This window comes from Lupinus angustifolius, chromosome LG09 (genome assembly GCF_001865875.1).
Source record: "Lupinus angustifolius cultivar Tanjil chromosome LG09, LupAngTanjil_v1.0, whole genome shotgun sequence".
Lineage (NCBI taxonomy): Eukaryota > Viridiplantae > Streptophyta > Magnoliopsida > Fabales > Fabaceae > Lupinus > Lupinus angustifolius.
This window is the reverse complement of record NC_032017.1, coordinates 3,209,067-3,231,705: the sequence shown is the minus strand read 5'-3', so window position 1 is coordinate 3,231,705 and position 22,639 is coordinate 3,209,067. Positions and strand designations below refer to the sequence as shown.

Sequence of the window (22,639 nt, the reverse complement as noted above, 5' to 3'; positions counted from 1 at the left end):
GTGACATACAAAACAGTGGCACACCATGTGTACCATAGTAGATCCTCTGAAAGGATATATCTACGGTGAGGATTGATTGAGATGAAATTATTGAAAGGAACCTCTGGATGGAAAATATTTTCTTGAAAACTATCCTTGCAACCTGTAAGAGCTTTATGCAAAAAATAATGAAGGCGATTCTTTGCATACTCTTTAAGTTTTCCAGGTGAAAAGGACAAATCTACTCCTAGAGGGAGGTCTTTGATTGTGGAGGCATATTCTGGTAAAGGATTGACCATTAGGATTAGTGGAAAAATATTGATAGTGGTGATGAGGCTGATGAGTTTGTTTGGTCTAGAGAGGAAATCTGGGACTAAATTTTGGTTTCCTTTAATGTGTTTAATAGTAAAATCATATCTAGAAAACCAACTTTTCAACCTGAGTATCTGAGGATCAGGTGGCATCTTGTTTTTGAATTCTAAAATCTTGGGGAAAGAGGAGTTGTCCATTTGTACTTCAAATGTATGACTTGTGAGATAAAAATCAAATTTATGGATCTCGTACTTGAGAGCAAGAACCTCTTTATAGGTAGTATGATAATGTTTTTCTGCATTCTTGAATTGGCCACTAGCATGCCCATAATAGTATATTATCTCCTTTACTTCTTCGATCAAGACTGCCCCCAGAAATGATCACTTGTATCGGTTTGTAGGATTCGTTTATCGGAGGTTAGGATTTTAAGTGCTAGAGGATTTTGAGCAATCTTCTTTAGTGATAAATAAATTAACAAAAAATATTTGACTTTGAATTACCAAAATTTGAATAATTAATTAAAAGAGAGTCTGTACAATTGTGAAAACTTGAAAGAGAGATATTGTTTTTGAAAAATTCATTAAAAGATATTGTTTTTGAAAAATTCATTAAATGATATTGTTTATGAAATAAAAATGATAATATTTTAATTGAAAGACAAAATATCCAATATCACATAGTCATATAGCAGTGTACTCAAAATAGAAATGATATTATCTTAATAAAATATTATTTTTAGAATTTAAATATTGTCGTGATTAATAAATAATAAGCAATATCAATAATTGGTAAAGAGATAGACTAAACCTTAGATTTTAAACTACAAAAGGTTTAATGTTCAAGTTGTTTCACATGATCTTCTTTTCAAAATGTAAACGATAAGATATTATTTTAGTAATCTACATTATAATATTATTTATATATGAATGCATAATAATTTAAATATTCTGAATAGTGGATATATAAGTATTCGGATTCTTTTTTTGCGTATATTAATGCTATTCCTTCATCTTTTTTTTATAAGAAGATCTTTTTTAGGGTTTATGATTGTCTCTCTTAATAAGTGATAATTCTAAGAATTGAACTTTTAACTTTTTAGTCATCATAATCTAAAGATCTAAATCTTACATTACTAAATTAACAAATTGTTGATGTTCAGATTTTATTTGAATAACTTTATCACAAGTGAAAATAAATTAGCAATACCTTTATCGAGTGAATCTGAATTAGAGTTCTTAAAGTTATCATAATATTAAATAATAAAATACCAAAATTTCAATATAAAACATGTGCATTGAAATATTTATTGTAATATTTTATCTCCCTCTCTTATTTTTTCTTCTTATTATCAATGACACTCTTTTAGGTAAAAAATTAATCTTTTTTAGGTAAATAGTTGTCCATCCCAATAAACGTCGCTCTTATAAATTAAATCATTAACATTTTGATTCTTTTGAGGATCAAGTGAACCCTAATAGATCAACACTTTGTTAATATCTTCGTCTCTTATCTTATATAATATTTACTATTATCATTTTATATTTGTTGTCATTTATATTATTAATGTATTATCTAATCATTTAAATTAACGCCAAGACTAAATGCAACAAATACTTTGAGTTTAAATGTTTAAATAACTCTAAATACTACAATCTTGAATACAACACTATATATGTGTGTAGTATTGTGCTCAACTAACTCTACACAAAATATCCATGTAATTGTTACATATATAAATCTCTAATACAATGAAATGTGTGGAAAAAGCAAATTGTGCACGTGCACATGTAACAAAACATTGCACTTTTTTGCAAAGCTATTGTCATCTTATTTGTTTACTATCATGAATAGTCTACTAAAGGAAAACCGAAATTTATTTAAAATATCAACATACCAATGAAAATGAAGTAGAATTAGTCACATAAAAATACGAAAAAAGAACAAAAACTATAGCAATAATCAACAAAGGAAATATATATTTTTCTTTTGGAGATTCTTTAGCTTTTCTGTAAATACAATGATGCTCACTAGCTATTGTAAATCAAAAAATAATTTAAAAGGTTTGGTATTTAAAAGTCTCTGAAATTATTTTTAGCTTTACTTACATGAGTAGTAGTTTTTTTTTAATTTAATAAATATTGAATACTTTAAAATTTTAGTGAAACAATATTGCATGCTACATGTCAACCATATTGTGAGAGAATCTCCTTAATTCAGAATATTTAAAAATAATAATATAGGATTTGATTTCAAAAAAAAAAATATTAAAATGTTCAACAAATTATGGGCAATAGTTCTAGTACAGTATGTTTATGAGTTGGATTTTGGAGGAGAACAAAGAGAAAATGAAAGTTTCATAACTATGAAATTTATTTGTAAGATAACTCTAAGGCTATGTTTGGTTAAAGAATGAAAGAAAATGGAAGGAAAGAAAGTTAAAGGAAAGAAAAGTAGTAGAAAATGAGATGATAATTTTATTGTTTGGTATGATTGAAAATGGAAGAAAAGTGAGAGGAAAGAAAATGCATATTTAAATATAGTATTTTAAAATGACATAAGTGCTCTCATTATATAACTAAATATTTATTTAAAATGACAATACATATCTAATTTTTAAATACTATTTTTTAATATTGCAAATTACATAACTAAATAATTTATTTTTAATAATATTGATTAATATTTTTAAGTTACTAAGTTTAATATAATAATTTATGTTTATAAAATTCAATAAAAATTATTAACATCTTATATCTTCTTCTCACCAATGTATCTAAGTAAAGTATAACTAATTTTTTACAATCACTTTTATATTTTTAACAATCTCACTTCTATATATTTTGCATTTTGTTTTTCTAATTTATTTATTATTTGTCTATTTGTTAGTAATTATGTTTATTTTTTTCTTTTCATTCCGGACAATATACAATTATTATTTATTTTTTTCACATCAAAATGAATATAAACAAAGAATTTTACTAAATTGTATATGTTTTCACATAGATTGTGGTTCTTTAAATTCATTCATGGTGAATGACAAATTTGAAATTTTTGATGTTTTTCTCTCCTTTCTTAATTTTCTTCACAAAATAGGGAGGAAAATTTTTTGTGTGGGACCATGCTTATTTTTCATTCCCTCATTTTTAGTGTTGAACCAAATGGTGGAAAATAATATAGTGTAAAGTCTATATTATTTTCCACCACTTTTCCTTCCTCCTCTTTTTTTCATAGAACCAAACATAGTGTAAAGTCTTTTATTCCCTCCCATTTATTCTCTAAAACTCAACTCATAAAAAGATAAAAACATCATATTAGGGATATAAGTTATATTTTGGAGCCACTAAAATTATTACATATATCTTATTTAATTTTAAGTATTTATAAAAACAAAAAATATTATAAATGTCCTAATTTTAATGATTGTTTTCTCTTTAATTTAACATTCAATTGAACTTGTCTTAGTAGTTTCTCCAAATTTAACACGTCATTTTGGGCAGTCTAACGTAGTTTTGCTGTATTCTACTTTGATTTAATTAGATCCTAACGACAACGTTTCACTTAATCAAAAACCCATAGATTCTGTTATCGCCGCTTCCATCCTCCGCCATCATCACCGGCGAACGGTTTCTAGGGTTTCGTTATTTTCATCTTAAAGTTTCAATCTTTACTAACCACAATGTCAAAGGGAACAAGCTCAAAGTTAAACATCGCTATAATTCACCCTGATCTTGGCATAGGTAATAACCATTATCCCCACTAATTTCTGTTTCATTCAGATAAAAAAATAACATTTTTGTGAAATACTTGATTTATTTAGAGTGTAATATCTATGCATTGTGGATATAAATATTTGTACACAATTCATTTATATGACTTATATAATTATATTTAATGACAATTAAACATGAATGATGCAGTGAGAGTGTAAAAGTATTGCATCATTTTTCTCCTTGATTTATGGTAAATATCCGTGTCATTGTTTTGCAGGTGGAGCTGAAAGATTAATTGTGGATGCAGCTGTTGAGCTTGCATCACATGGTCATAAAGTTCATATTTTTACTGCACATCATGATAAGAATAGATGTTTTGAAGAAACTGTTTCTGGTAAATCTTAAATTCTGAGTGAATTTTTTCATAAACTTATGTTTTTTTTGTATAACCAAGGGTATCTCCATCCTAAGGGTATGAAACTAATCTGTCTAATTACTTTCGAGATGTGTGACTGTCCATCCTAACAAGTAGTTCTCATGAATCGAACACTTGACTTTTTGGTCTATTTGCGGATCCAGTAAGGCCTTACACCACTGACTAGATCAACACCTTCTTGGTTTCATAAACTTAAGTTGAATGCATTAGGATTATCATATTAGTATTTAACCATGATTGTTGATTTTTTATTAATATAATGTGATTGGCCTAGTGCAGCCAACTTCAATCCACATAGGTTATTCAAGTTTTTCTCTCTTTATGAAGAAATTGCAGTGCCATTAAGATATAATTTGACTTGTAATTATTTCAGGTAACTTTCCAGTTACTGTATATGGTTCCTTTCTTCCTCGGCACATATTCTATCGCCTCCATGCGTTGTGTGCATACCTTCGGTGCTTGTTTGTTTCTCTCTGTGTGCTTTTCATGTGGCCCACATTTGATGTCGTACTAGCAGATCAGGTCTCTGTAGTTATCCCGATCTTGAAACTTAAAAAGTCAACAAAGGTATGTAAATAAAATTCATATGTAAATTGAAGTTTTGACATCTTAAATTCTCCGTAGTTGTTTCATTTATTTCGTTTTCTCCATAGGTTGTATTCTATTGTCATTTTCCAGACTTGTTACTAGCTCAACATTCAACGTTCCTCCGGAGGATGTATAGGAAACCAATAGATTATGTGGAAGAAATAACAACTGGTTGAACTTTGTATCCCTGATTTGTTTTGCTTCACTCGATTTCTTTCCCTGCATACATATTGAATCATGCATCTTATAAGCTTTTCTGACTTGCAGGAATGGCTGATTTGATACTTGTTAACAGCAACTTCACTGCATCTACTTTTGCAAATACTTTTAAGCATCTGAATGCTAAAGGGATTCGACCTGCCACTCTATACCCCGCTGTGAACGTTGATCAGTTCAATGAACCTAGTTCTTTTAAGTAAGTGACGTGTTTGAAGATATATTATTGCTTCCTACTTTTTTAGCATGCTTTACAAGATTATGCATGTAGTACCCTATTATTAGCAACATTGTTTTACAATATTTATCTAATGTCTTGTGACTTATACTTTTGAATTGTTACTTCTTTTGTAGTATGAATTTCCTTTCCATTAATCGCTTTGAAAGGAAAAAGAACATAGAATTAGCAATTTCAGCTTTTGCTTTGCTTCACTCACCTGAAGGGGTTCTCAACCATCAAGATATCACTAATGCTTCTTTGACTGTTGCAGGTGAGCACCTATTTGCTTATGACTTTTCTATCGTTGATGATAAATTGATAGATATTATGGTGATGTTACATTCACAATTAATTGCCATGGAAGTATCTGTTCTGATATATATGTCTGAGTCAAGAGTTTAGTACAATGTTATCTTCAATAAGAAAGCACAAACACTACACAATAGTCATTGTGTCCGTGTAAAACACGTATCTGTATTAGACAGTTTTGGACACTCCTAAGTCCTAACCATATTCTATAATATTTTATATTCTTTTTCCATATCTCGGTGTTGTGTCATATCTATGTCTCATGTCGTGTTTGTGTTTCCTAATAAACTGTCATCTAAAAAGAAAATTATGGTTGGTGTCTACTTATTTGTTAGAGGATGAGCCTTGGTGCAAAGTAAGACTGCTTGCCTTGTGACCTAGAGGTCATGTGTTCAAATCCCAGAAACAGCCTATTCGCTTGCGAGGATAAGGCTGTGTACATCTACTCTCCACATACCCTACTAGATGGGAGCCTCATGTATTGTGCCGTCCTTTTATTGTCTAATTATTTGTTGAGTTTCAAAACTTTTTTATTCTTTCTCTATCATTTGCATCCCAAGATGCTAGTTAGCTTTATGTGTTGAGTTTGTTGCAGCTAGTCAAGGGACTTTGTTGTTCTGCACAGTGGTGCAGTTTAGAGGCAAATCGTCTAGCGTGACATTGTGGTGCAAACTTCTCAATCAGAGGCCTTAACTGGGACTTGTCAAATGTTTTCCCATTGATCATTTCTATAATTGACATGGAAATTGCATTTGCTAATTAAACTTGGAAGTTCATTGTGTGAGATGTGGGTGCATCATTATAACTAGGTTACAAATCTTATTGTGAAGAAGCAGATCAATATATCTAGTTAAAGAATTAGATTCTCCATATTGTTTTAGACTATAAGTTATTAATTAAAAAAATGATGGCCTAGTGCACGAGGCTCCCACTTAGTAGGGTTTGGGGAGGATAGATGTACGCAGCCTTACCCTCGCAGGCAGATAGGCTATTTCTAGGATTTGAACCTATGATTTCATGGTAACTAAGTAACAACCTGACCGTTGCAACAAGCTCACCACCTGCCATAAGTTATTAATACTTCTCTAAAATAGGAATAATTTGCAATATTACAGTGAACAAATTAATTATTTTTCACCTTTTGTATATAAGTTTGAGCAATAAACAATGGCCAAATCTTGTTCAAGGAATTTAGGACTTGTCAACATACGACTAACATGCTTGTCACTCACTAAGGTGTCTAGATGGGATTTGGATTCAGCGGCTTCAAAATACTGACTTTGGTGACTTAAACTAATTCAAGGCTGGAAGATGATCGGACGGCATAGATTCTGAATTGGGTTTTGGATCTAATTTTCATTTAAGTATTCTGATCTTCATCCAATTGCTCAAATTTGTTGAAGTCGCCAATTTCAAAGTCACTGAATCCAATCCCATCTAGATGTGATCTACTAGTATTTTCTGATAAGAACTAGTCATTAATTGCAAGGAACTAAGTACTTTGTTCTTGTCCAAGTTTGTGCTGGTTCATAGCAACATCACTATCCGAAGATAACCTTAAATTATGTTTCAATATGTTTCTAATCTTAAGTTCGTAGTATGAAATTATTGTCTTAAATTGTGCCAGGTGGCTTTGATAAACGATTGAAGGAGAATGTGGAATACTTAGAAGAGCTTAAAGATTTAGCTGAGAAAGAAGGAGTCTCTGATAAAATAAGATTCGTGGTATCTTGCTCTACAGCTGAAAGGAATGCTCTTCTCTCAGAATCCCTATGCGTCCTTTACACCCCGAAGGTACGCGAAACTTTACAAACTATGATCCGCGAAAATTGGTAAAAGTAAAACTTGAATAAAGGAAAGAGTTTGATGCAGGATGAACACTTTGGCATTGTTCCTTTGGAGGCAATGGCTGCTTATAAACCTGTTATTGCATGCAATAGTGGTGGCCCTGTGGAATCAATCAAGAATGGTGTAACAGGTTTCCTTTGCAATCCTACAGCACAAGACGTTTCTTTAGCAATGACGAGATTCTTAGAAGATCCACAATTTTCTGAAAGAATGGGCAAAGAAGCTAGGAGGCATGTTGTTGAGTCATTTTCCACTAAGACATTTGGTCAGCACTTAAATAGATATATACTTGACATTCACAGGGGAAAAGAGGACTAAGTTCAACTTCAAAAAAAAAACGGCAAGTCCAGTGCACGAAGCTCCCATTTATTGAGGTTTGTGGATGGTAGATGTAACAGTCTTGCTCCTTCAAGCGAAGAGACTAGTTCCGATATTTGAGTTCAACTTGTGGATAAAAATTGCTCTCAGATTGTTTGCTGTGCAATTGATGAGTATTAAAGCTACTGTTCAAATTTTAGTTGATTTAGTTAACTACTTTTATACAAGTTATATTTTCAATATGCTTTTTGTTTTATAAACTGTAAATGTTAATTACAGAGTTGAGGATGATATGTTCATTGTACTAAGCTTTTCAGTTTGGATATTTGATAATAATACAAAAGCCTTTCAGAGTTTATACTTTATAGAGATGTTTCTGGTGCTATATAAACCATGTGACAAGAATAAGGTATTTTTATAAATATGATAATAATTATTCACTCAAAATTTTGAAAATATCATGTAAAGAAATGAATGTAATATCTTTGCACTGTTAGTATAAAGATTTATATATAGTCAATATATTATCCATCATTTATTTGTATTACTTTTTTAAATAGTCAATGATGATAAAACATGAATGATAAATGATACAGTAAGAGTGTATAAAATTTGTATATTGTTAATGCATATATTTTTTTCTCACAAAAAATTCCAAAACCAAATTTCTAAACACCTATAAAAGGAATTAGAGTATAGTTTTGTAATAAAGTGACTTATTAATATAATATGAATTGTGAAATCATCAAAAATTAATAGGTCAACACATTTTTTGTCTTATCAAAGTATTCTCTCACTTAACAACTGAGAGATTAATCTCTCCTTATATAATCAAATGTATAAACTCTCCTGATATAATCAAATGTATAAGATTTATATGATGTGAGTTAAAATATATAATTAAAGCTTTCATAAAGTATTTTTATTAATGTAATTTTGAGATCATGTAGAAACGAAAATATTTTGTTTTAGATATAATTATATATTTTGTAGTATGCTCTTTTATACCGAATATCTGTTGGATCTTTTGAAAAAGTTGTCATTTTTAACTTGTCAATTTAAGAAAAACACAGTATCTTATGTTTTATTTTTGCATTTTTAATATATTATATTCAATCAGTTGTACATGCCAAAGATTTTTTTTATAAATATTTTGATATATATTTATAAATGGAAACAAAATAAAAAAATGTTTCTTTTTATCATGACATACAAATCAACTTTATATAAAACTATCCTCATTTCTAAATGTATAACTGTTGTTTCCAAATGAGGCACTCACTATTGTAAGAAATGAGAACACTTAGTATAAATTATTAGGTATTAATTGAATAATTAAGATTAAAAGATACATGCACATGATTATTATGTAACTAGTGACTAACTTTTAATCATAAGCATCCATGATTGTTTGTAAGACCTACATCTATTGTTCTCACAATTTTTATATGAGAACTCTTCTCACTTGAGTATCTCTCCTTAAGGGAGCTACTCACGTGAAAACAATATGCTATTGTGAGAAATGAGAACACTTAGTATGGACTACTAGATCTTGATCGAATGGATAAGATTAAAAGATACATGCACATGGCTATCACGTGACCAATAACTAACTTTTAATTATAATCATCCATGATTGTTTGTAATGCCCAACTATATTATTCTCACAATTTTTATATGAGAACAATGTGCTATTGTCAGAAATGGTAAACACTTAGTATGAAACACTAGATCTTGATTGAATGCTTAAGATTAAAAGATACATGCACTTGACTATCATGTGACCAATAACTATCTTTTAATCATAATCATCCATGATTGTTTGTAAAACCAGATCTATTGTTCTCACAATTTTTATATGAGAATTGTTCTCACTTGAGTAGCTCACTATATATATAGGTACATTTCTTGGGTATATATATAAACGATTATGATTAAAAGTTAGTTGTTGATCACATGATAATCATGTGTATGTATCTTATAATCTTAATCTTCAATCAAGATCTAGCGATTCATACTAAGTGTTCTCATTTCTCACAATAGCCTATTGTTCTTATATAAAAATTGTGAGAACAATAGATATAGGTCTTACAAACAATTAGATGACTATGATCAAAGGTCCTATTTTATATATAATATTTAGGTTGTAATACACACCAAAGATCCGTTGTAGTCTAGTTGGTCAGGATATTCGGCTCTCACCCGAAAGACCCGGGTTCAAGTCCCGGCAACGGAATTCCATTTTTATTTAAATAAGGTAGTTAATTAAATGGATAAATATGTGAACTCATTAGTCATTACACTAAAATATTTGATGGAACCATCCAAATTAGTGTCATTGATGGCTCTTAGATTTTTAGGCCACCATGGAATGTAAAGTAGAGGTATAATATGATGTTAGATATGAACTTACGAAAATAGTACACACTTTATCATTAGGTCAAATTAAATGTACATTTGCTTTTTGATGAAGAAGAGTATAGTTTATAAGGAAATCCAAGGAATTTGGAGCAAGGAAGTGAAAAAATGTATAATATTGATATATTATATCAATTCCACATTAAAAACGATGACAAATATCTAATTTGATATGTAATTAACCCAACATCTATATGAAATTCTAAGTCACTTATTATTCATATACTAGATACTTCTCTTGTAATATGTTTGGGCATAATTGAAACAACTTTTATGTGAATTTTGATGAATATCAAGCTTTCCAATATTTTGAGAGAGTAAAGTACAAGTATTTGTGAATTTATTATCTGAAATAATTTTTTTGTTATCAATTATCTGAAATATTGTCCAAAAGGAAATGATACACGGTATAAAAGTGTATTTATGTAATTAGGACTAATTGATAACTCTTTTTTTTGGGTATGTTTTATCTGTTAATCGATGTTATTAATATGATATTAAATATAAAATTGGTCATAATATTAATATATTAGTGCAACGGTCAAATAAGTGATCAATAATTAAACTATATATAATTGAAGTTAAATACATATATTATACCAACATTTTGGTAAAAGATTAACCAGATTTAGTTTTAAAAAAACCAATAACTACACAAGTTTTTTACTTATTTTAATCAATTATGATGCATGAGTGGTATGATATGCACACATGTCATATCAACTTGGATCTGGTTAGCTAGTATACTTATTCAAATGGTAGGTACATACAATATTGATAACACTATTTTCACTCATTGCCATTTTTTATTTATTTTCTTTGGTCTAATTGTTTTTTAATGAGTTAAAGTTTTACATAATGATAAGGTTTTTGTTTGAAAAACTTGAAGGTAAAGCCACAATTTCGTTTTAAGAAAACTAGTAAATACACAACGTTTTTGACTTATTTTAATCGACATGTCATATTAGCATGGATTTGTTCCCTGGTATACTTATTGAAATGGTCCTTACATCGAATATTCATAGCACTAGTTTTACTCATAGCCATTTTTTATTTATTTTATCTGGTCTAATTGTTTTTTAATGATGTAAAAGTTCATTGAATTAACATTTCTAGTGTACTCTTTAAGAGTGAACCTCAACATAACAATAAATTTGTTGTCCCTTAATCTATGACAAGTTTAATCTTTAAGAATGATGATGAATGATTAATTGCGCTTGCATTGTGATATACTCGCTCTCCAACTTGTGCACTCAAACTGAAGAGTATTGAGTATACCAAATCTAATTTCGGATAAAATATATTTGTGAGTTGAGTTTTGGAGGAGAATGAAAGAAAAATGGAAGGTTTGAGAGACAGATGATTCTAAAGTCTTATATTTCTTTTTATTCCCCATCAAAACTCAACTCATAAACACACTCATATGGAACCTTAAGTGACTACCATTTTAGGATTGAGTTTTTTAAAATTTGTACACTGACGGTGTAAAGTTTATTTGTACTAGTTTTGTTTGAGAGTCAGTGGTAGTTAATAAATTAATAGTGGATGATTTGCTGACAATATATAAAATACTTACACTATCAATGTTAGGGGTGTAAGCGGTTCCGGTTTAAACCGCGAAACCGATGGAACCGAACCGAACCAAACCGCAAAATGTGGTTCGGTTCGGTTTCGCGGTTCGGTTCGGTTATTTTTTTAAGGAACCGTTTATGTTCGGTTCGGTTTATGGTTTTAGAAATTTAGGAACCGTTGGAACCGAACCGAGCCGCATATTAAAGAAATATATACTAGGGATTAGGGAATAATGTTTTATTATTGTTTAAATTCTTCAACCAATTTTCTAGCTTAAATCTGTAGTGTTATATATATTACTAAATTGTTATTAAGTTAATATTATATATGTTATTAGTTACTAAATTGTTTCCTAGTGTCTTATGATTTGGAACATATTTTCCAACTTATGTGATATTGAGTTTGAAACTAACATATATCATATATTGTTATACATGTATTGTTACATGTGTTACTAATTATGAAATATAAGGTTATAAATGTAACTATCATATATTTTACTAATTGATATATATGTTACTAATCATGAAGTGTATTGTTATATATGATTCATAATTTTTTATAATAATAGTAGTAATGTTTATCTTTTTATGGATAAACAATATCTCTTGTAATACATTTTGAATTTTCAATTGATGCAAGATTTTTTTATAAAAAAGTAAATGGAAAAATCGTGGAACCGAACCGAACCGAACCATTCAAGAGCGGTTCGGTTCGGTTCGATTCTTATAGTTAAATTTGCGGTTAATTGAGTAGAACCGAACCATATGTTTGTAATCGGTTCGGTCACTAGAATGCACCAAAAACCGAACCGAACCGAATTTTTACACCCCTAATCAATGTATACATATTAAATCATTTAGTATTATATCCCATAAACCCCTCCTTCACTACTTGCCAAAGTACACATTGTTCGTATTTATAGAAGTTCCGATGGAAAATATCTATATTTTAGCTTCATAAAATGCCAAATAAATGGCTTTGATAACCAACCCAAAAATAATAATTAGGCACCTTGTGTTCAAGCTTTGAACCAATAAAAAATGACCATTAAAATGGAATCAGTACTCATTAATTTATATTATAAGATCTGAAAACGTGCATAAAGTGAATATAGAAACATTCTCCATTTAATTCAGGCAAATGATATGCCAAAATAAATTTGGTAATGATTATGCCATGTAAGAAACGTTTTTCATTATTTTTAGAATTAATTTATATTTTATAAAAATATATATTCAACACATTAAAATCCTCCAAACCCAACTAGGTTCAGCTTTTTACAATAAGTCACATTTTTATATGTTTTACATAACATTTGTAAAAGGTAAAATTGATAGACACTGTCCAAATATGTTGCAATTGTTGGAACCATTCACTACATGGGTCTCCCATTATCTGGGAATTCTCGTTATTAAAAGTTAGACTCAAAACTTTAAAATAATAGTTACTTGTAACCTTTTAACTCATCCAGCTCGAATGATATCTCTCTATCCTATAAGTAAGAAACTAATCATTTTTAAGGTATGTGATTACCCTTTCCAATAATTGTCGTTCATCATCCCTAATATAAATTAATAGTAGATAATGTAATCAATATTACCCTCTTGAAAGAATTGACCCACAATTATTTTCAGAAAAAAGATGGCATCTTTCTATGATTTTAAAGACATGACTAGCCCCATCACCAACATCTAATATGCATTGTATTTGAAGACTAGCCCTATAAATTAGGCAAGTCCATTAAATTATCTTCATATCTATAAGGGCAAAATAGCAATATATGTATTTATTAGCATTCCACATGAGGAATGAAGAATAATCTGACAATTACATATAAGATTTAGAGACATCCAAGGCTACAAGTAAAATTAAAATAAAATTATTGTAGGTTGTCAAAAAGTGGAGTAGGGGCAGAACAGAAATTCTAAAATGAGTTTAAACTCATGGGTCACATGTTCCAAAGCCTTTTTTCATTCTATGTTCAAATCAATTAAAAATTATTACATAAATAAAAAGAAAATTTTAAAAATAAAACGCTATATTTTTATATTATTTAATCAAAATTCTAGGCCAAGAGAGAATGGGGACATACTTTAGGACAATGATCTATATTCGAAGCTTAGTGGACAATGATGTACTATCTCAAATGATATCTCAAACTATGTCTCACACTAACAAAAAGAATGACATGTTAATTAAAAAATTAAATATTTTTATTTTTCAATTTTTATTCAATATCATTAACCTAAGACATGATATGAGATATTGTTTGAGACAACAAATCCTTGCCAATCATTTAGAACCATATAAAATTTACGCGGTATATAGACATTAAACTCTTATCCAAATATAAAACAAATATGTAATTCCCACCCATATATCATTATGTACATATTATAATTCCCACCCATATATCATTATATAGATATTATATCATGCAATGTATGGTAAAGATGCATAACAGCTAGACAATCTCTGTCACTGGCCTAATATATGTCTTACATAAATGACTAATAAATAAATATTCTAAAGAAAAGGATTTGTCCCAATGCAACTATCCACGTACTTTTCTATTCAAAATGGCCAAAATTACAAATGAACAAAAGTGAACCATCGAACCAATCCATAGATTAGTAGTCCCCACCACAACACACTTAGCCATGCATACCAACGGTTATGTCCTTTCCCTTCAACCAAAAGTTGAAAAAAAAATGGATTCTAGTTCAATCCCTTTTGTTGTGGGGTCAGTGCCTAATCAGCTACAGCTGTTACAACCGGATTTGATTAGGTGACCGAAAATGGTGATTTTGGTGACTTCAGCAAATCGACCATTTGATAAAATACCCGTCAGCTTACATGAATATAGTTTGAAATCTAAGCTGTGGGATATTCATCTAATGATCGAATTTGCTGAAGTAATCAAAACCATGTTTTTTCATCAAACCCGAGCCATTTGATAAATATATGTCAGCTTGGATGAATATAGTTTGAAATCTAACTTGTCGGATCTTCATCTAATGAATCAAATTTGCTGAAGTCATCAAAGCCGCGTTTTCTGTTAATCCAAATCAGCACTACCTTAACTTTGAGCACGTAAACTTTTTAACCTTGGTTTGGTGCTGTGAGAGGTAAACTTGGCACTGTATAACAGTTTTACCAATCCTAAAACCCGGAACCACCGTGAAAGCAACATATGGTTCTGATTCTACTGTCTGATCTGAGTGAAGGAACATTTCATCATTCACACTTTCCATATACACATCAGAGAATCTACACCCCTTTTCCACTTGAAAGATTGAAGCATGAGCCTCAAAAGAAAAGGCTAAGCAATGTAGTAGCCACACCCTCTTAGCCATCTCGGCGAATGATGCGAAAAATGTGGTGCCCGGAAACCCTCCAGCACTCAAAATGTTTCTTTGGCTAAGGTTATCAAAGAATGATGACTCCATCTTGGAATGAACAAGTTTCAAGTACTTAACCCTGCAGAATTTTGCGAATGATGATCTTGGTTTCTCGGCAAGAAACTCGATCGCTTTCATGGATCTCAGTTCATTGAACCTCCCAAAGAACCACTGTTGTTGCTTGCTTTTATCCGGAAGAGACTCGTTCGGAAGAGAGAAATTCGGGAAATGGAATGAATCGAACATTTCCTTGCAAACAAAGGACTCAATTGCATAACACTTGTGATCTTCTATCCAATATACAACATCATGTTCTATAGCATCAACTGCAGCCTCAATATCCCAACTAGCAGACATCATCTCATGCACAATCAACCTCACAAAGCTTCGGATTGACCTAATCGCATGCCGAAGAACAGTACTAAAATGGCTATGACTTAATCCTGATATATGAAGATTATCAAGCACAGATAATTGCCCACTTTGCTTCAATTTCTTCTCAATTGACTTGTTCTGCCTGATAGCTTCCTCCAACTTTTCCCTAAGAAACATAGCCTCCGATTCCTTGAGCCGTGCCTGCGATTCTAGTTTCTTCCCTGTAATCTCATAGGTCTTCACAACACTTCGCAGCTCCTTTGATTCAGCTGCAAAAATTGCTATCTCCAGTGAAGGATCAAATTGTTTCTTCAAGTAACATTGCTTTAGCTCAGACAAGTGCTTCAACTCCGAAACCATGACCTGATCGGCAGCTTGGACTCCAACAGGATCGTACGGGGCCTGAGCAAACTGTAGCTGAGCATACGCAGCTTTTAGAGTTGAAGTACTTGCGAAGAGCTTAGCAATGAGAGCTTCTGTGGCTATTTTTTCCTGAAGCTCTTCATCATTCGTGTCGAGAGTCCAATTTATTGTAGTCTTGTCCATGTTTCCTTCATCCTTGAGATTTTCATCAGCATTGTTTAAACCATCAACTTGTGCTATTCCAATCAATGCTCTAAGATGAAGAACCTTGGTGAATCCACGAGCCAACTTCTTTCTCGGGGTCACTGCTGATGGCTTCACTGATTCCATCTATCAATATTTACAAAAATGAAGATGAGAATTGTGAAATGCACTCAAATGGTAATATTTCAAAGGATGCACAAAGATAATAATGTTATAAAGATCATGTAAAAACCCATTAAAGAAACACTAGCAAAATGCTGTAACACATGTATCAAAGCCTTCGATAGAGGAGGGATTTTTTCTTTTTGTTCTTCTCTATAAAATTTGCTTGCTTTAAAAAGTGTCAAAGATATGTTGTTACAAAGCATATAGGAAACAAAAGAATAGAAACTTAAGGGCAAGATTTAAAGAATCCTTAAAAAGTTCAAAGTTGTAGTTTATCCATATAATACTAGGCATTATCCTGTCTCAATTAGCAATTTGGACCAAGAATCTTGATGAAACCTCCTTAACAATGTCTACATAACATTCTTAAAGAAAGATATTGTTTTATATAATATATGAAAAGGCAAAATTTAAGTCATATCATATAGATTCGACAAAGTTTTACGTTGGTTGTCATCTTGTCGACTACCTAACACAACTTTCAACTTTAATATGGGCTTAGGACCAAATATGTATAGCATCAAGCACATAGACAGGCTTTCTCCAAAAGGGTGGCCCAATGTACGAGGTTCAACTTAGTAGGTCTGAGGAAAGTAGATATGCACAACCTTATCAAGGTAAATTGAGAGGTTGTTTTCATGTTATTATAAAATTTAAGACCTGAACCACTTCCTAGAAGAAGAAAAAACCAACGTCATCATTTCTGCATGCTTTATTATGTGATTTGACAAGTATCAGACCTTGTTAGTTTACTTTAGGAGCGGAGAAAAACTGGCCCATCAATCAAATAATCATATTTTCTTCAGCCTTAATTATTCAAGTAATAATGATTAGGAATGGTAAAATCCAACTATAAATTCAGGTAAACTACAACTTTTGTATGACAATCATTTGAGAAAAGAACTAATCCTTTCCATGTGCATAGATACCCCTTCCAGGAATCAAACTAATTATAAGAATTTTATAAGCAAATGTTAATATATTAGTATTTATAATGGATGAAACTCCGAACAATCAATCTCCTTATCACTCTATTCCTTAAACATTTCACCCTAACCATATGACCACATTATGACTCCGGAATATTACTATAAAATTCTCATTTTATCACACAATTTGTTTTCTTATAATCTGAACCAAAATTGCTTTTAGTGGGAAAACCATTATAACCACTAAAAAAGCTAAAATTAGTTTTTTTTTCAATTAAAAAAAAATCATTGGTCTGATTCATAACCTTAGGATTCCCTTAGTTATGCACATTGGATATCTAAAAGAATTGACATTATAGTAAAGGTACTAATAGTGTTTTAAATAAGACCCCATACCATAGTGGGATACCTGACACTGAAATACTCACTTTACTACAATGACATGAAAATTTTGCTTAGATTAGATTATGTTCAAACAATATCCAAAAAGTTGTGGCTCATAAATAAACATCATGCATGTTCTGTATTACAAATATAGACAATAGTATAGGCAAAAAAACATTGTGATGATTGTACTTGACAGAGACAATTTATCCATTAAAAACTTCAGTGTGAAATATGTTTCCCAATCAGAATGGTAAAAACCATCATCTTTTCACCCTCATGGACAGTTTTACCCCCAAATTAATATGAAGTAATTCTCATGTGAGGTAAAATATTTCCAAGACTAATGTCATTTCAACATCCACTATGACAAACATTCACATGGCTATTATCAAAAAGTCAAAACATATAAGATGAGATTCTTGCTTTATTGCTTTTAAAATCGACATGTTACCTTTAAAAGGTCAAATAATGTACCCATATAACAGAAATTGCAATTTTGCAAAGATAAAAAGATGTATGCACTGATAGTATAAGAATTCTTTATATTATCGATGTACCATAAACCATTCATATTTTATTATCATTGACTTTTAGATATCAGTAATACAAATAAGTGATGCATAATGTATTGTGTATAAATCTTTTACATTATCGGTGCATAAATATTATACTCTTTTCCAAAGACCAAACCCCTTCCAAATACTAACTACATCATTTAAAGTTAAAATTGTTGTAAAAAATCATGGTAACATGCTAAACAATAAATGAATAACGAAACTAGTGCAAAAATGAAGCATCCTAGTGCATTGCATTATGGAAAACTGATGGGAAAGGTAAAAATCACATTTCTTAATATAAGTTAGAGAATTAGACTATAAGGTTATAGAAACTAAGGTGAAACTAAGATATGACTCAATGTGTGTAATAAAAGTAAAATAAAAAGGCCTACTTTAATTTATTAGGAGGCAAAAGAAATAGTGTTTATTACTAAATTATGTTAGAAGTATCTTTTCTTAATAATATAAGACAATCTTATGGATCATAATGTCTTGAAAGTATTAGTTAAAGAAGAAAAATACGAAAACAAAGAACGTGTGTCACGTATAATATAAAATAATGTTATGCATTCAATGACTAAAATAATAACAATAGTAGTGATGACTTCAGTTTTGTTAACCATAAAACACTCTCATAACTCATAAGCATATAACATTATGCTTAAAAAACATTTAAAATTGAAATAAAACTTCAAAAAAAAAATCACTAACTAAATTGTGTAAATTAAATAAAATCACACCCCACTAATGATATGCCACATATTTAATTTTATCTGACCTTAAGAAATATGGCTAAAAATTGATGGTGAAAGAAGCTGTCAATTTCTCATTCTGAAATGTATATCTGAAGAAAACAGTGAGAGATTAAATGTGTAAGTTGTTGTAGCTATCTTCCAAGTGTGGAATTCAATCACCACTGCAACAAAACACCATAGCAAAGAAGGAAGGAAGAACCATAGTCAGGAAATACATCAAAGTATGAAATTAAAAAAGAAGGGCTCAAACTCAAGACTTTAGATGTATCAAATCTTAAACTTTTATATGGTGCTACCAATGTATATCTCACTCGATGTATAGTGAACGGGAACACATCTTATGCCCAAAATGTGTGTCACTTACTGTATCATTTTTTCCGATTGATCAGAAAATTACTTTTTTATTAAATATATACCCATAATGAACTAGTCACTTTCACGACTGTATGTGATGTATGATTGTCTCTCGAAATAAGTGTTGAAACTCATAAACTACACCAATGCCCTTCTTGAACTATTACACCAACGCCCTCTTAAACTACAAACACATAATAAATTAAATAAAAATGAAGAAAACAAATGACTTCTCTCCAAACACAGAAAACAACATAACACCTGAAAAAGCAAAACCATGAGCATCACTACCAAATACCAACAACCCCAAACACCGCATAGGAACAAACATTGAAAAAAATGCAAAAGAATATCATCATAACATGTCTCTACTCTTCAACAAACACTAGAGATACAAACATGTTTAAAAATGAAAACATTTTCCTTAGAAGATAATAAAAATTACAACTTTTTTTCTCATTTAGAACAATCAAACACCCATTACTTCATTGGTGAAGAAGAATGATAGACACAAACAAAACAAGGCAAAAAATGGGTATTGAAGTTTGAAGTGGTAACCTTTATATAAACCAAATAGCTGTGTTTTTAAGCTCTACAATGGCACCAAAAAACTCAGCTTTTCTGTTCCGTGATGCTTTAGTTCCTTTGTTTCTCAGCTTCTATCGTTTCATAAGGATTGAAGAAGAAACAAGTGGGTTTAGCAGAGTTTGAGAACAGAGAAAAATATATAGAGAGAAACTTTTCAAGAGAGTGAAATGTGAATGAATCAGATGATGGGAGAAACAGAACAGTGAAAAAGAAAACAGAGGAGGAGAGAGAAAATGTGAATGACGAAAAAGGACAATGAATAGAAAACTGTCCGAACCAGACGCGGCATTGGGAATTTAAAACGCCACATAGCTCGAGTCATTTTTTATTACTTTCATATTCCATTTTTAACCTGGTTATTTGGGAATATATTTTTTAGGATTTAAATCTTATATACTCACGTTATAAATATTTTTTACATTATCACATATAATTCATATTCATATATTAATTATAATGGATTATTAAACAAAAATAATACAAATTAATATTAGATAAAATATAAATAATGTAAAAAAATTACATTGATAATGCATACATATTAAACATAGAGACATTTAATGATAATTTAAAATAATGTTTTTGTATAAGTACTATATTAAAAAGAGTTTAAAACATTCTCAGCATATTATTTATTATTAATTTGTATTACTTTTATTTCAGATTAAATAATAATTAACATATAAATTATGGATGATTACTGATAATAAAAAATATTAACAATGTCAATACATACATATTAAATCCTATTAAAAATTGTGATTTCATAATTTTTTCATAAAAAAGAGAATGATAGATTTTATTGAATAGTTTGCATATCAAAATTTTCCATTAGAAAAAAGGTTTGCTTTAACTAAAATATGGAGTATGCAATTATCATATTTAAATTGTTAATTACTTAATTATTTTACACGTTAATGAATCCTTATCCGTGCATTGTATAAATTCTGTTAAAGTAAATTCTCATGTAATTCAAATTATTTAAAATTAATGCAGGTAGATTTAGAGATTTATAATTTTAAAGGAATTGTTGTCTTTTATGTTGTTCATATTAAAAATAAATTAAATATAAATTACTCATAAATAAGTTTCAACTTGGACTTCATAAGAATGTTATTTAACTTTTACTAAAAGAGTGGGGATTCATTTATTTATCATCATGTCTATAAATTCTAGGGATGTCTAATGTTTTAGATCTATTCACTAACTGAAACTATTAGATTTCCTTAGAATTTATGGCAAGGATGAGGAGTAAATTTTAAAAACTTACTCTTTGAGTAAGTGGATCACTCCTCTATACTAAAGAGAATAAAATATTTTCTTATACTAAAAAATAATTTATCTCCTTAAATTCATTATGTGTTTGACAAGTCTTTTTTTATTATATTATAAACTGAAAACTTGTAGAGAAAATGTAGATAAGACACATGTCAAATATTCGATAGATTTAAGAAGATAAATTATCTCATGGCGTAAGGAAATATCTTATTCACCTCACACTTAGCTTTCATTTGGAAAGATAGAAAGAGAGTGGGGGGAGATGAGTTAAGGAGAAATGTCATATTTCTCTCATTTGGTTTAGAAGAGAGTTTGAGGGGGGAGAGAAAAAAGGAGAGAGTCCCACATAATCTCTTTCTCCTCCCAAGTGAGGAGAAAATGGGTGGGGAAAAAAATTTAGATTTATTGTCTCAAACAATGTCTTAAACCATGTTCTGAACCAATAATATTGAAACAAAAAATAAAAAATAATGAACATTTAATTTTTATAATTGACATAAAATATTTTCATTGATTATCGGCATGACTTGAAACATAATTTGAGACAACAAATCTTTATCATGTGAAGACTGTGGGAGAAAAATCACTTATTTCTCTTCTTTTTCAATACAACTAAACAATACTAAAGTTCACTATATTTCTCATATTTTTCTCATGTCTTTTTCTCTTTTTACTTTATTTCTCACACATTTCTTTCTTCTTATTTTCTTCTCCCAACCAAAGGAAGCATTAAATGGATGACTAGTTTAATAAGTTAGTAGTTAGACTAATAGGCCAATATTAGATAGGTTGATTCCCTTTACATTAAAAAAAATCTAAAACATTCATTATACTATCTAATATTATTTAATAACTTTATATTTTAAATTTAAAAACATTATTATATTTAATTAAACAAAAATAATAATAATGTATTGCTGTAAACGTCACAAATATGCTAAAAACATCCCAAAATAACATAGTTTTTATGTTTTAAATTGAAACAAAAACATATAAATAAGTTTAAAATTTAATTAAATTATTTTTCTAAAATACAAGCTAACAAGTGATAAACATAACTATAATAAGTTAAAAGCACTCAACTTTTTCATCTCAAACCAATGTGTTTAAAAAAATAATTTTTTAATTGATTTGAATCAGTGGAATACATGTTCACATTTGAATGACTTATTTTTATAAATATTTATGCACAATCAATACATTATTCATCATTTGTTTGTATCAGTTATACTTAAGTCTTAACGGTTACTAAATACAAATGACGAATAATATGGTGTAAAATATTTTTATATTATCGATTCATAAAAAAAAATCGTACAATTATAATATTATTAAATAATTAGAAATAGATAAC

General features: G+C 29.7%; 2 protein-coding genes and 1 non-coding gene across 4 annotated transcripts; 2 read left to right on the top strand and 1 right to left on the bottom strand.

The window, feature by feature from the left end:
- LOC109357267 (alpha-1,3/1,6-mannosyltransferase ALG2-like) lies at positions 3,794–22,297 on the top strand. 2 transcript variants are annotated; one of them, XR_002108842.1, is made up of 9 exons: positions 3,794–4,028; positions 4,279–4,395; positions 4,811–5,004; positions 5,091–5,196; positions 5,293–5,440; positions 5,596–5,732; positions 7,398–7,564; positions 7,643–8,135; positions 22,287–22,297. XR_002108842.1 is itself a non-coding variant. In XM_019601096.1 (8 exons), the coding sequence occupies exons 1-8, from the start codon at positions 3,968–3,970 to the stop codon at positions 7,934–7,936; spliced, it is 1,224 nt and encodes a 407-aa protein (XP_019456641.1). In that variant the 5' UTR covers positions 3,794–3,967; the 3' UTR covers positions 7,937–8,296. The 2 variants fall into 2 exon arrangements, 1 of the variants encoding a protein (XP_019456641.1); XM_019601096.1 differs by lacking the exon at positions 22,287–22,297 and having other exon boundaries at positions 7,643–8,296.
- Positions 10,100–10,172, top strand: TRNAE-CUC. The gene has a single exon. It is a non-coding gene; the product is annotated as a tRNA-Glu (tRNA).
- LOC109357266 (IRK-interacting protein-like) lies at positions 14,678–20,152 on the bottom strand. Its single transcript, XM_019601095.1, has 3 exons — positions 19,978–20,152; positions 19,089–19,226; positions 14,678–16,398 (listed from the first exon to the last, which is right to left on the bottom strand). The coding sequence occupies exon 3, from the start codon at positions 16,396–16,398 to the stop codon at positions 15,004–15,006; it is 1,395 nt and encodes a 464-aa protein (XP_019456640.1). The 5' UTR covers positions 19,089–19,226; positions 19,978–20,152; the 3' UTR covers positions 14,678–15,003.

Coding starts and splice junctions, on each gene's coding strand:
- LOC109357267 (XM_019601096.1), top strand. CDS start 3,968: ATGTCAAAGGGAACAAGCTCAAAGTTAAACATCGCTATAATTCACCCT. Junction 5,197..5,292: donor TGTGGAAGAAATAACAACTG/GTTGAACTTTGT, acceptor TCTGACTTGCAG/GAATGGCTGATTTGATACTT. Junction 5,441..5,595: donor AATGAACCTAGTTCTTTTAA/GTAAGTGACGTG, acceptor CTTCTTTTGTAG/TATGAATTTCCTTTCCATTA.
- LOC109357266 (XM_019601095.1), bottom strand. CDS start 16,398: ATGGAATCAGTGAAGCCATCAGCAGTGACCCCGAGAAAGAAGTTGGCT.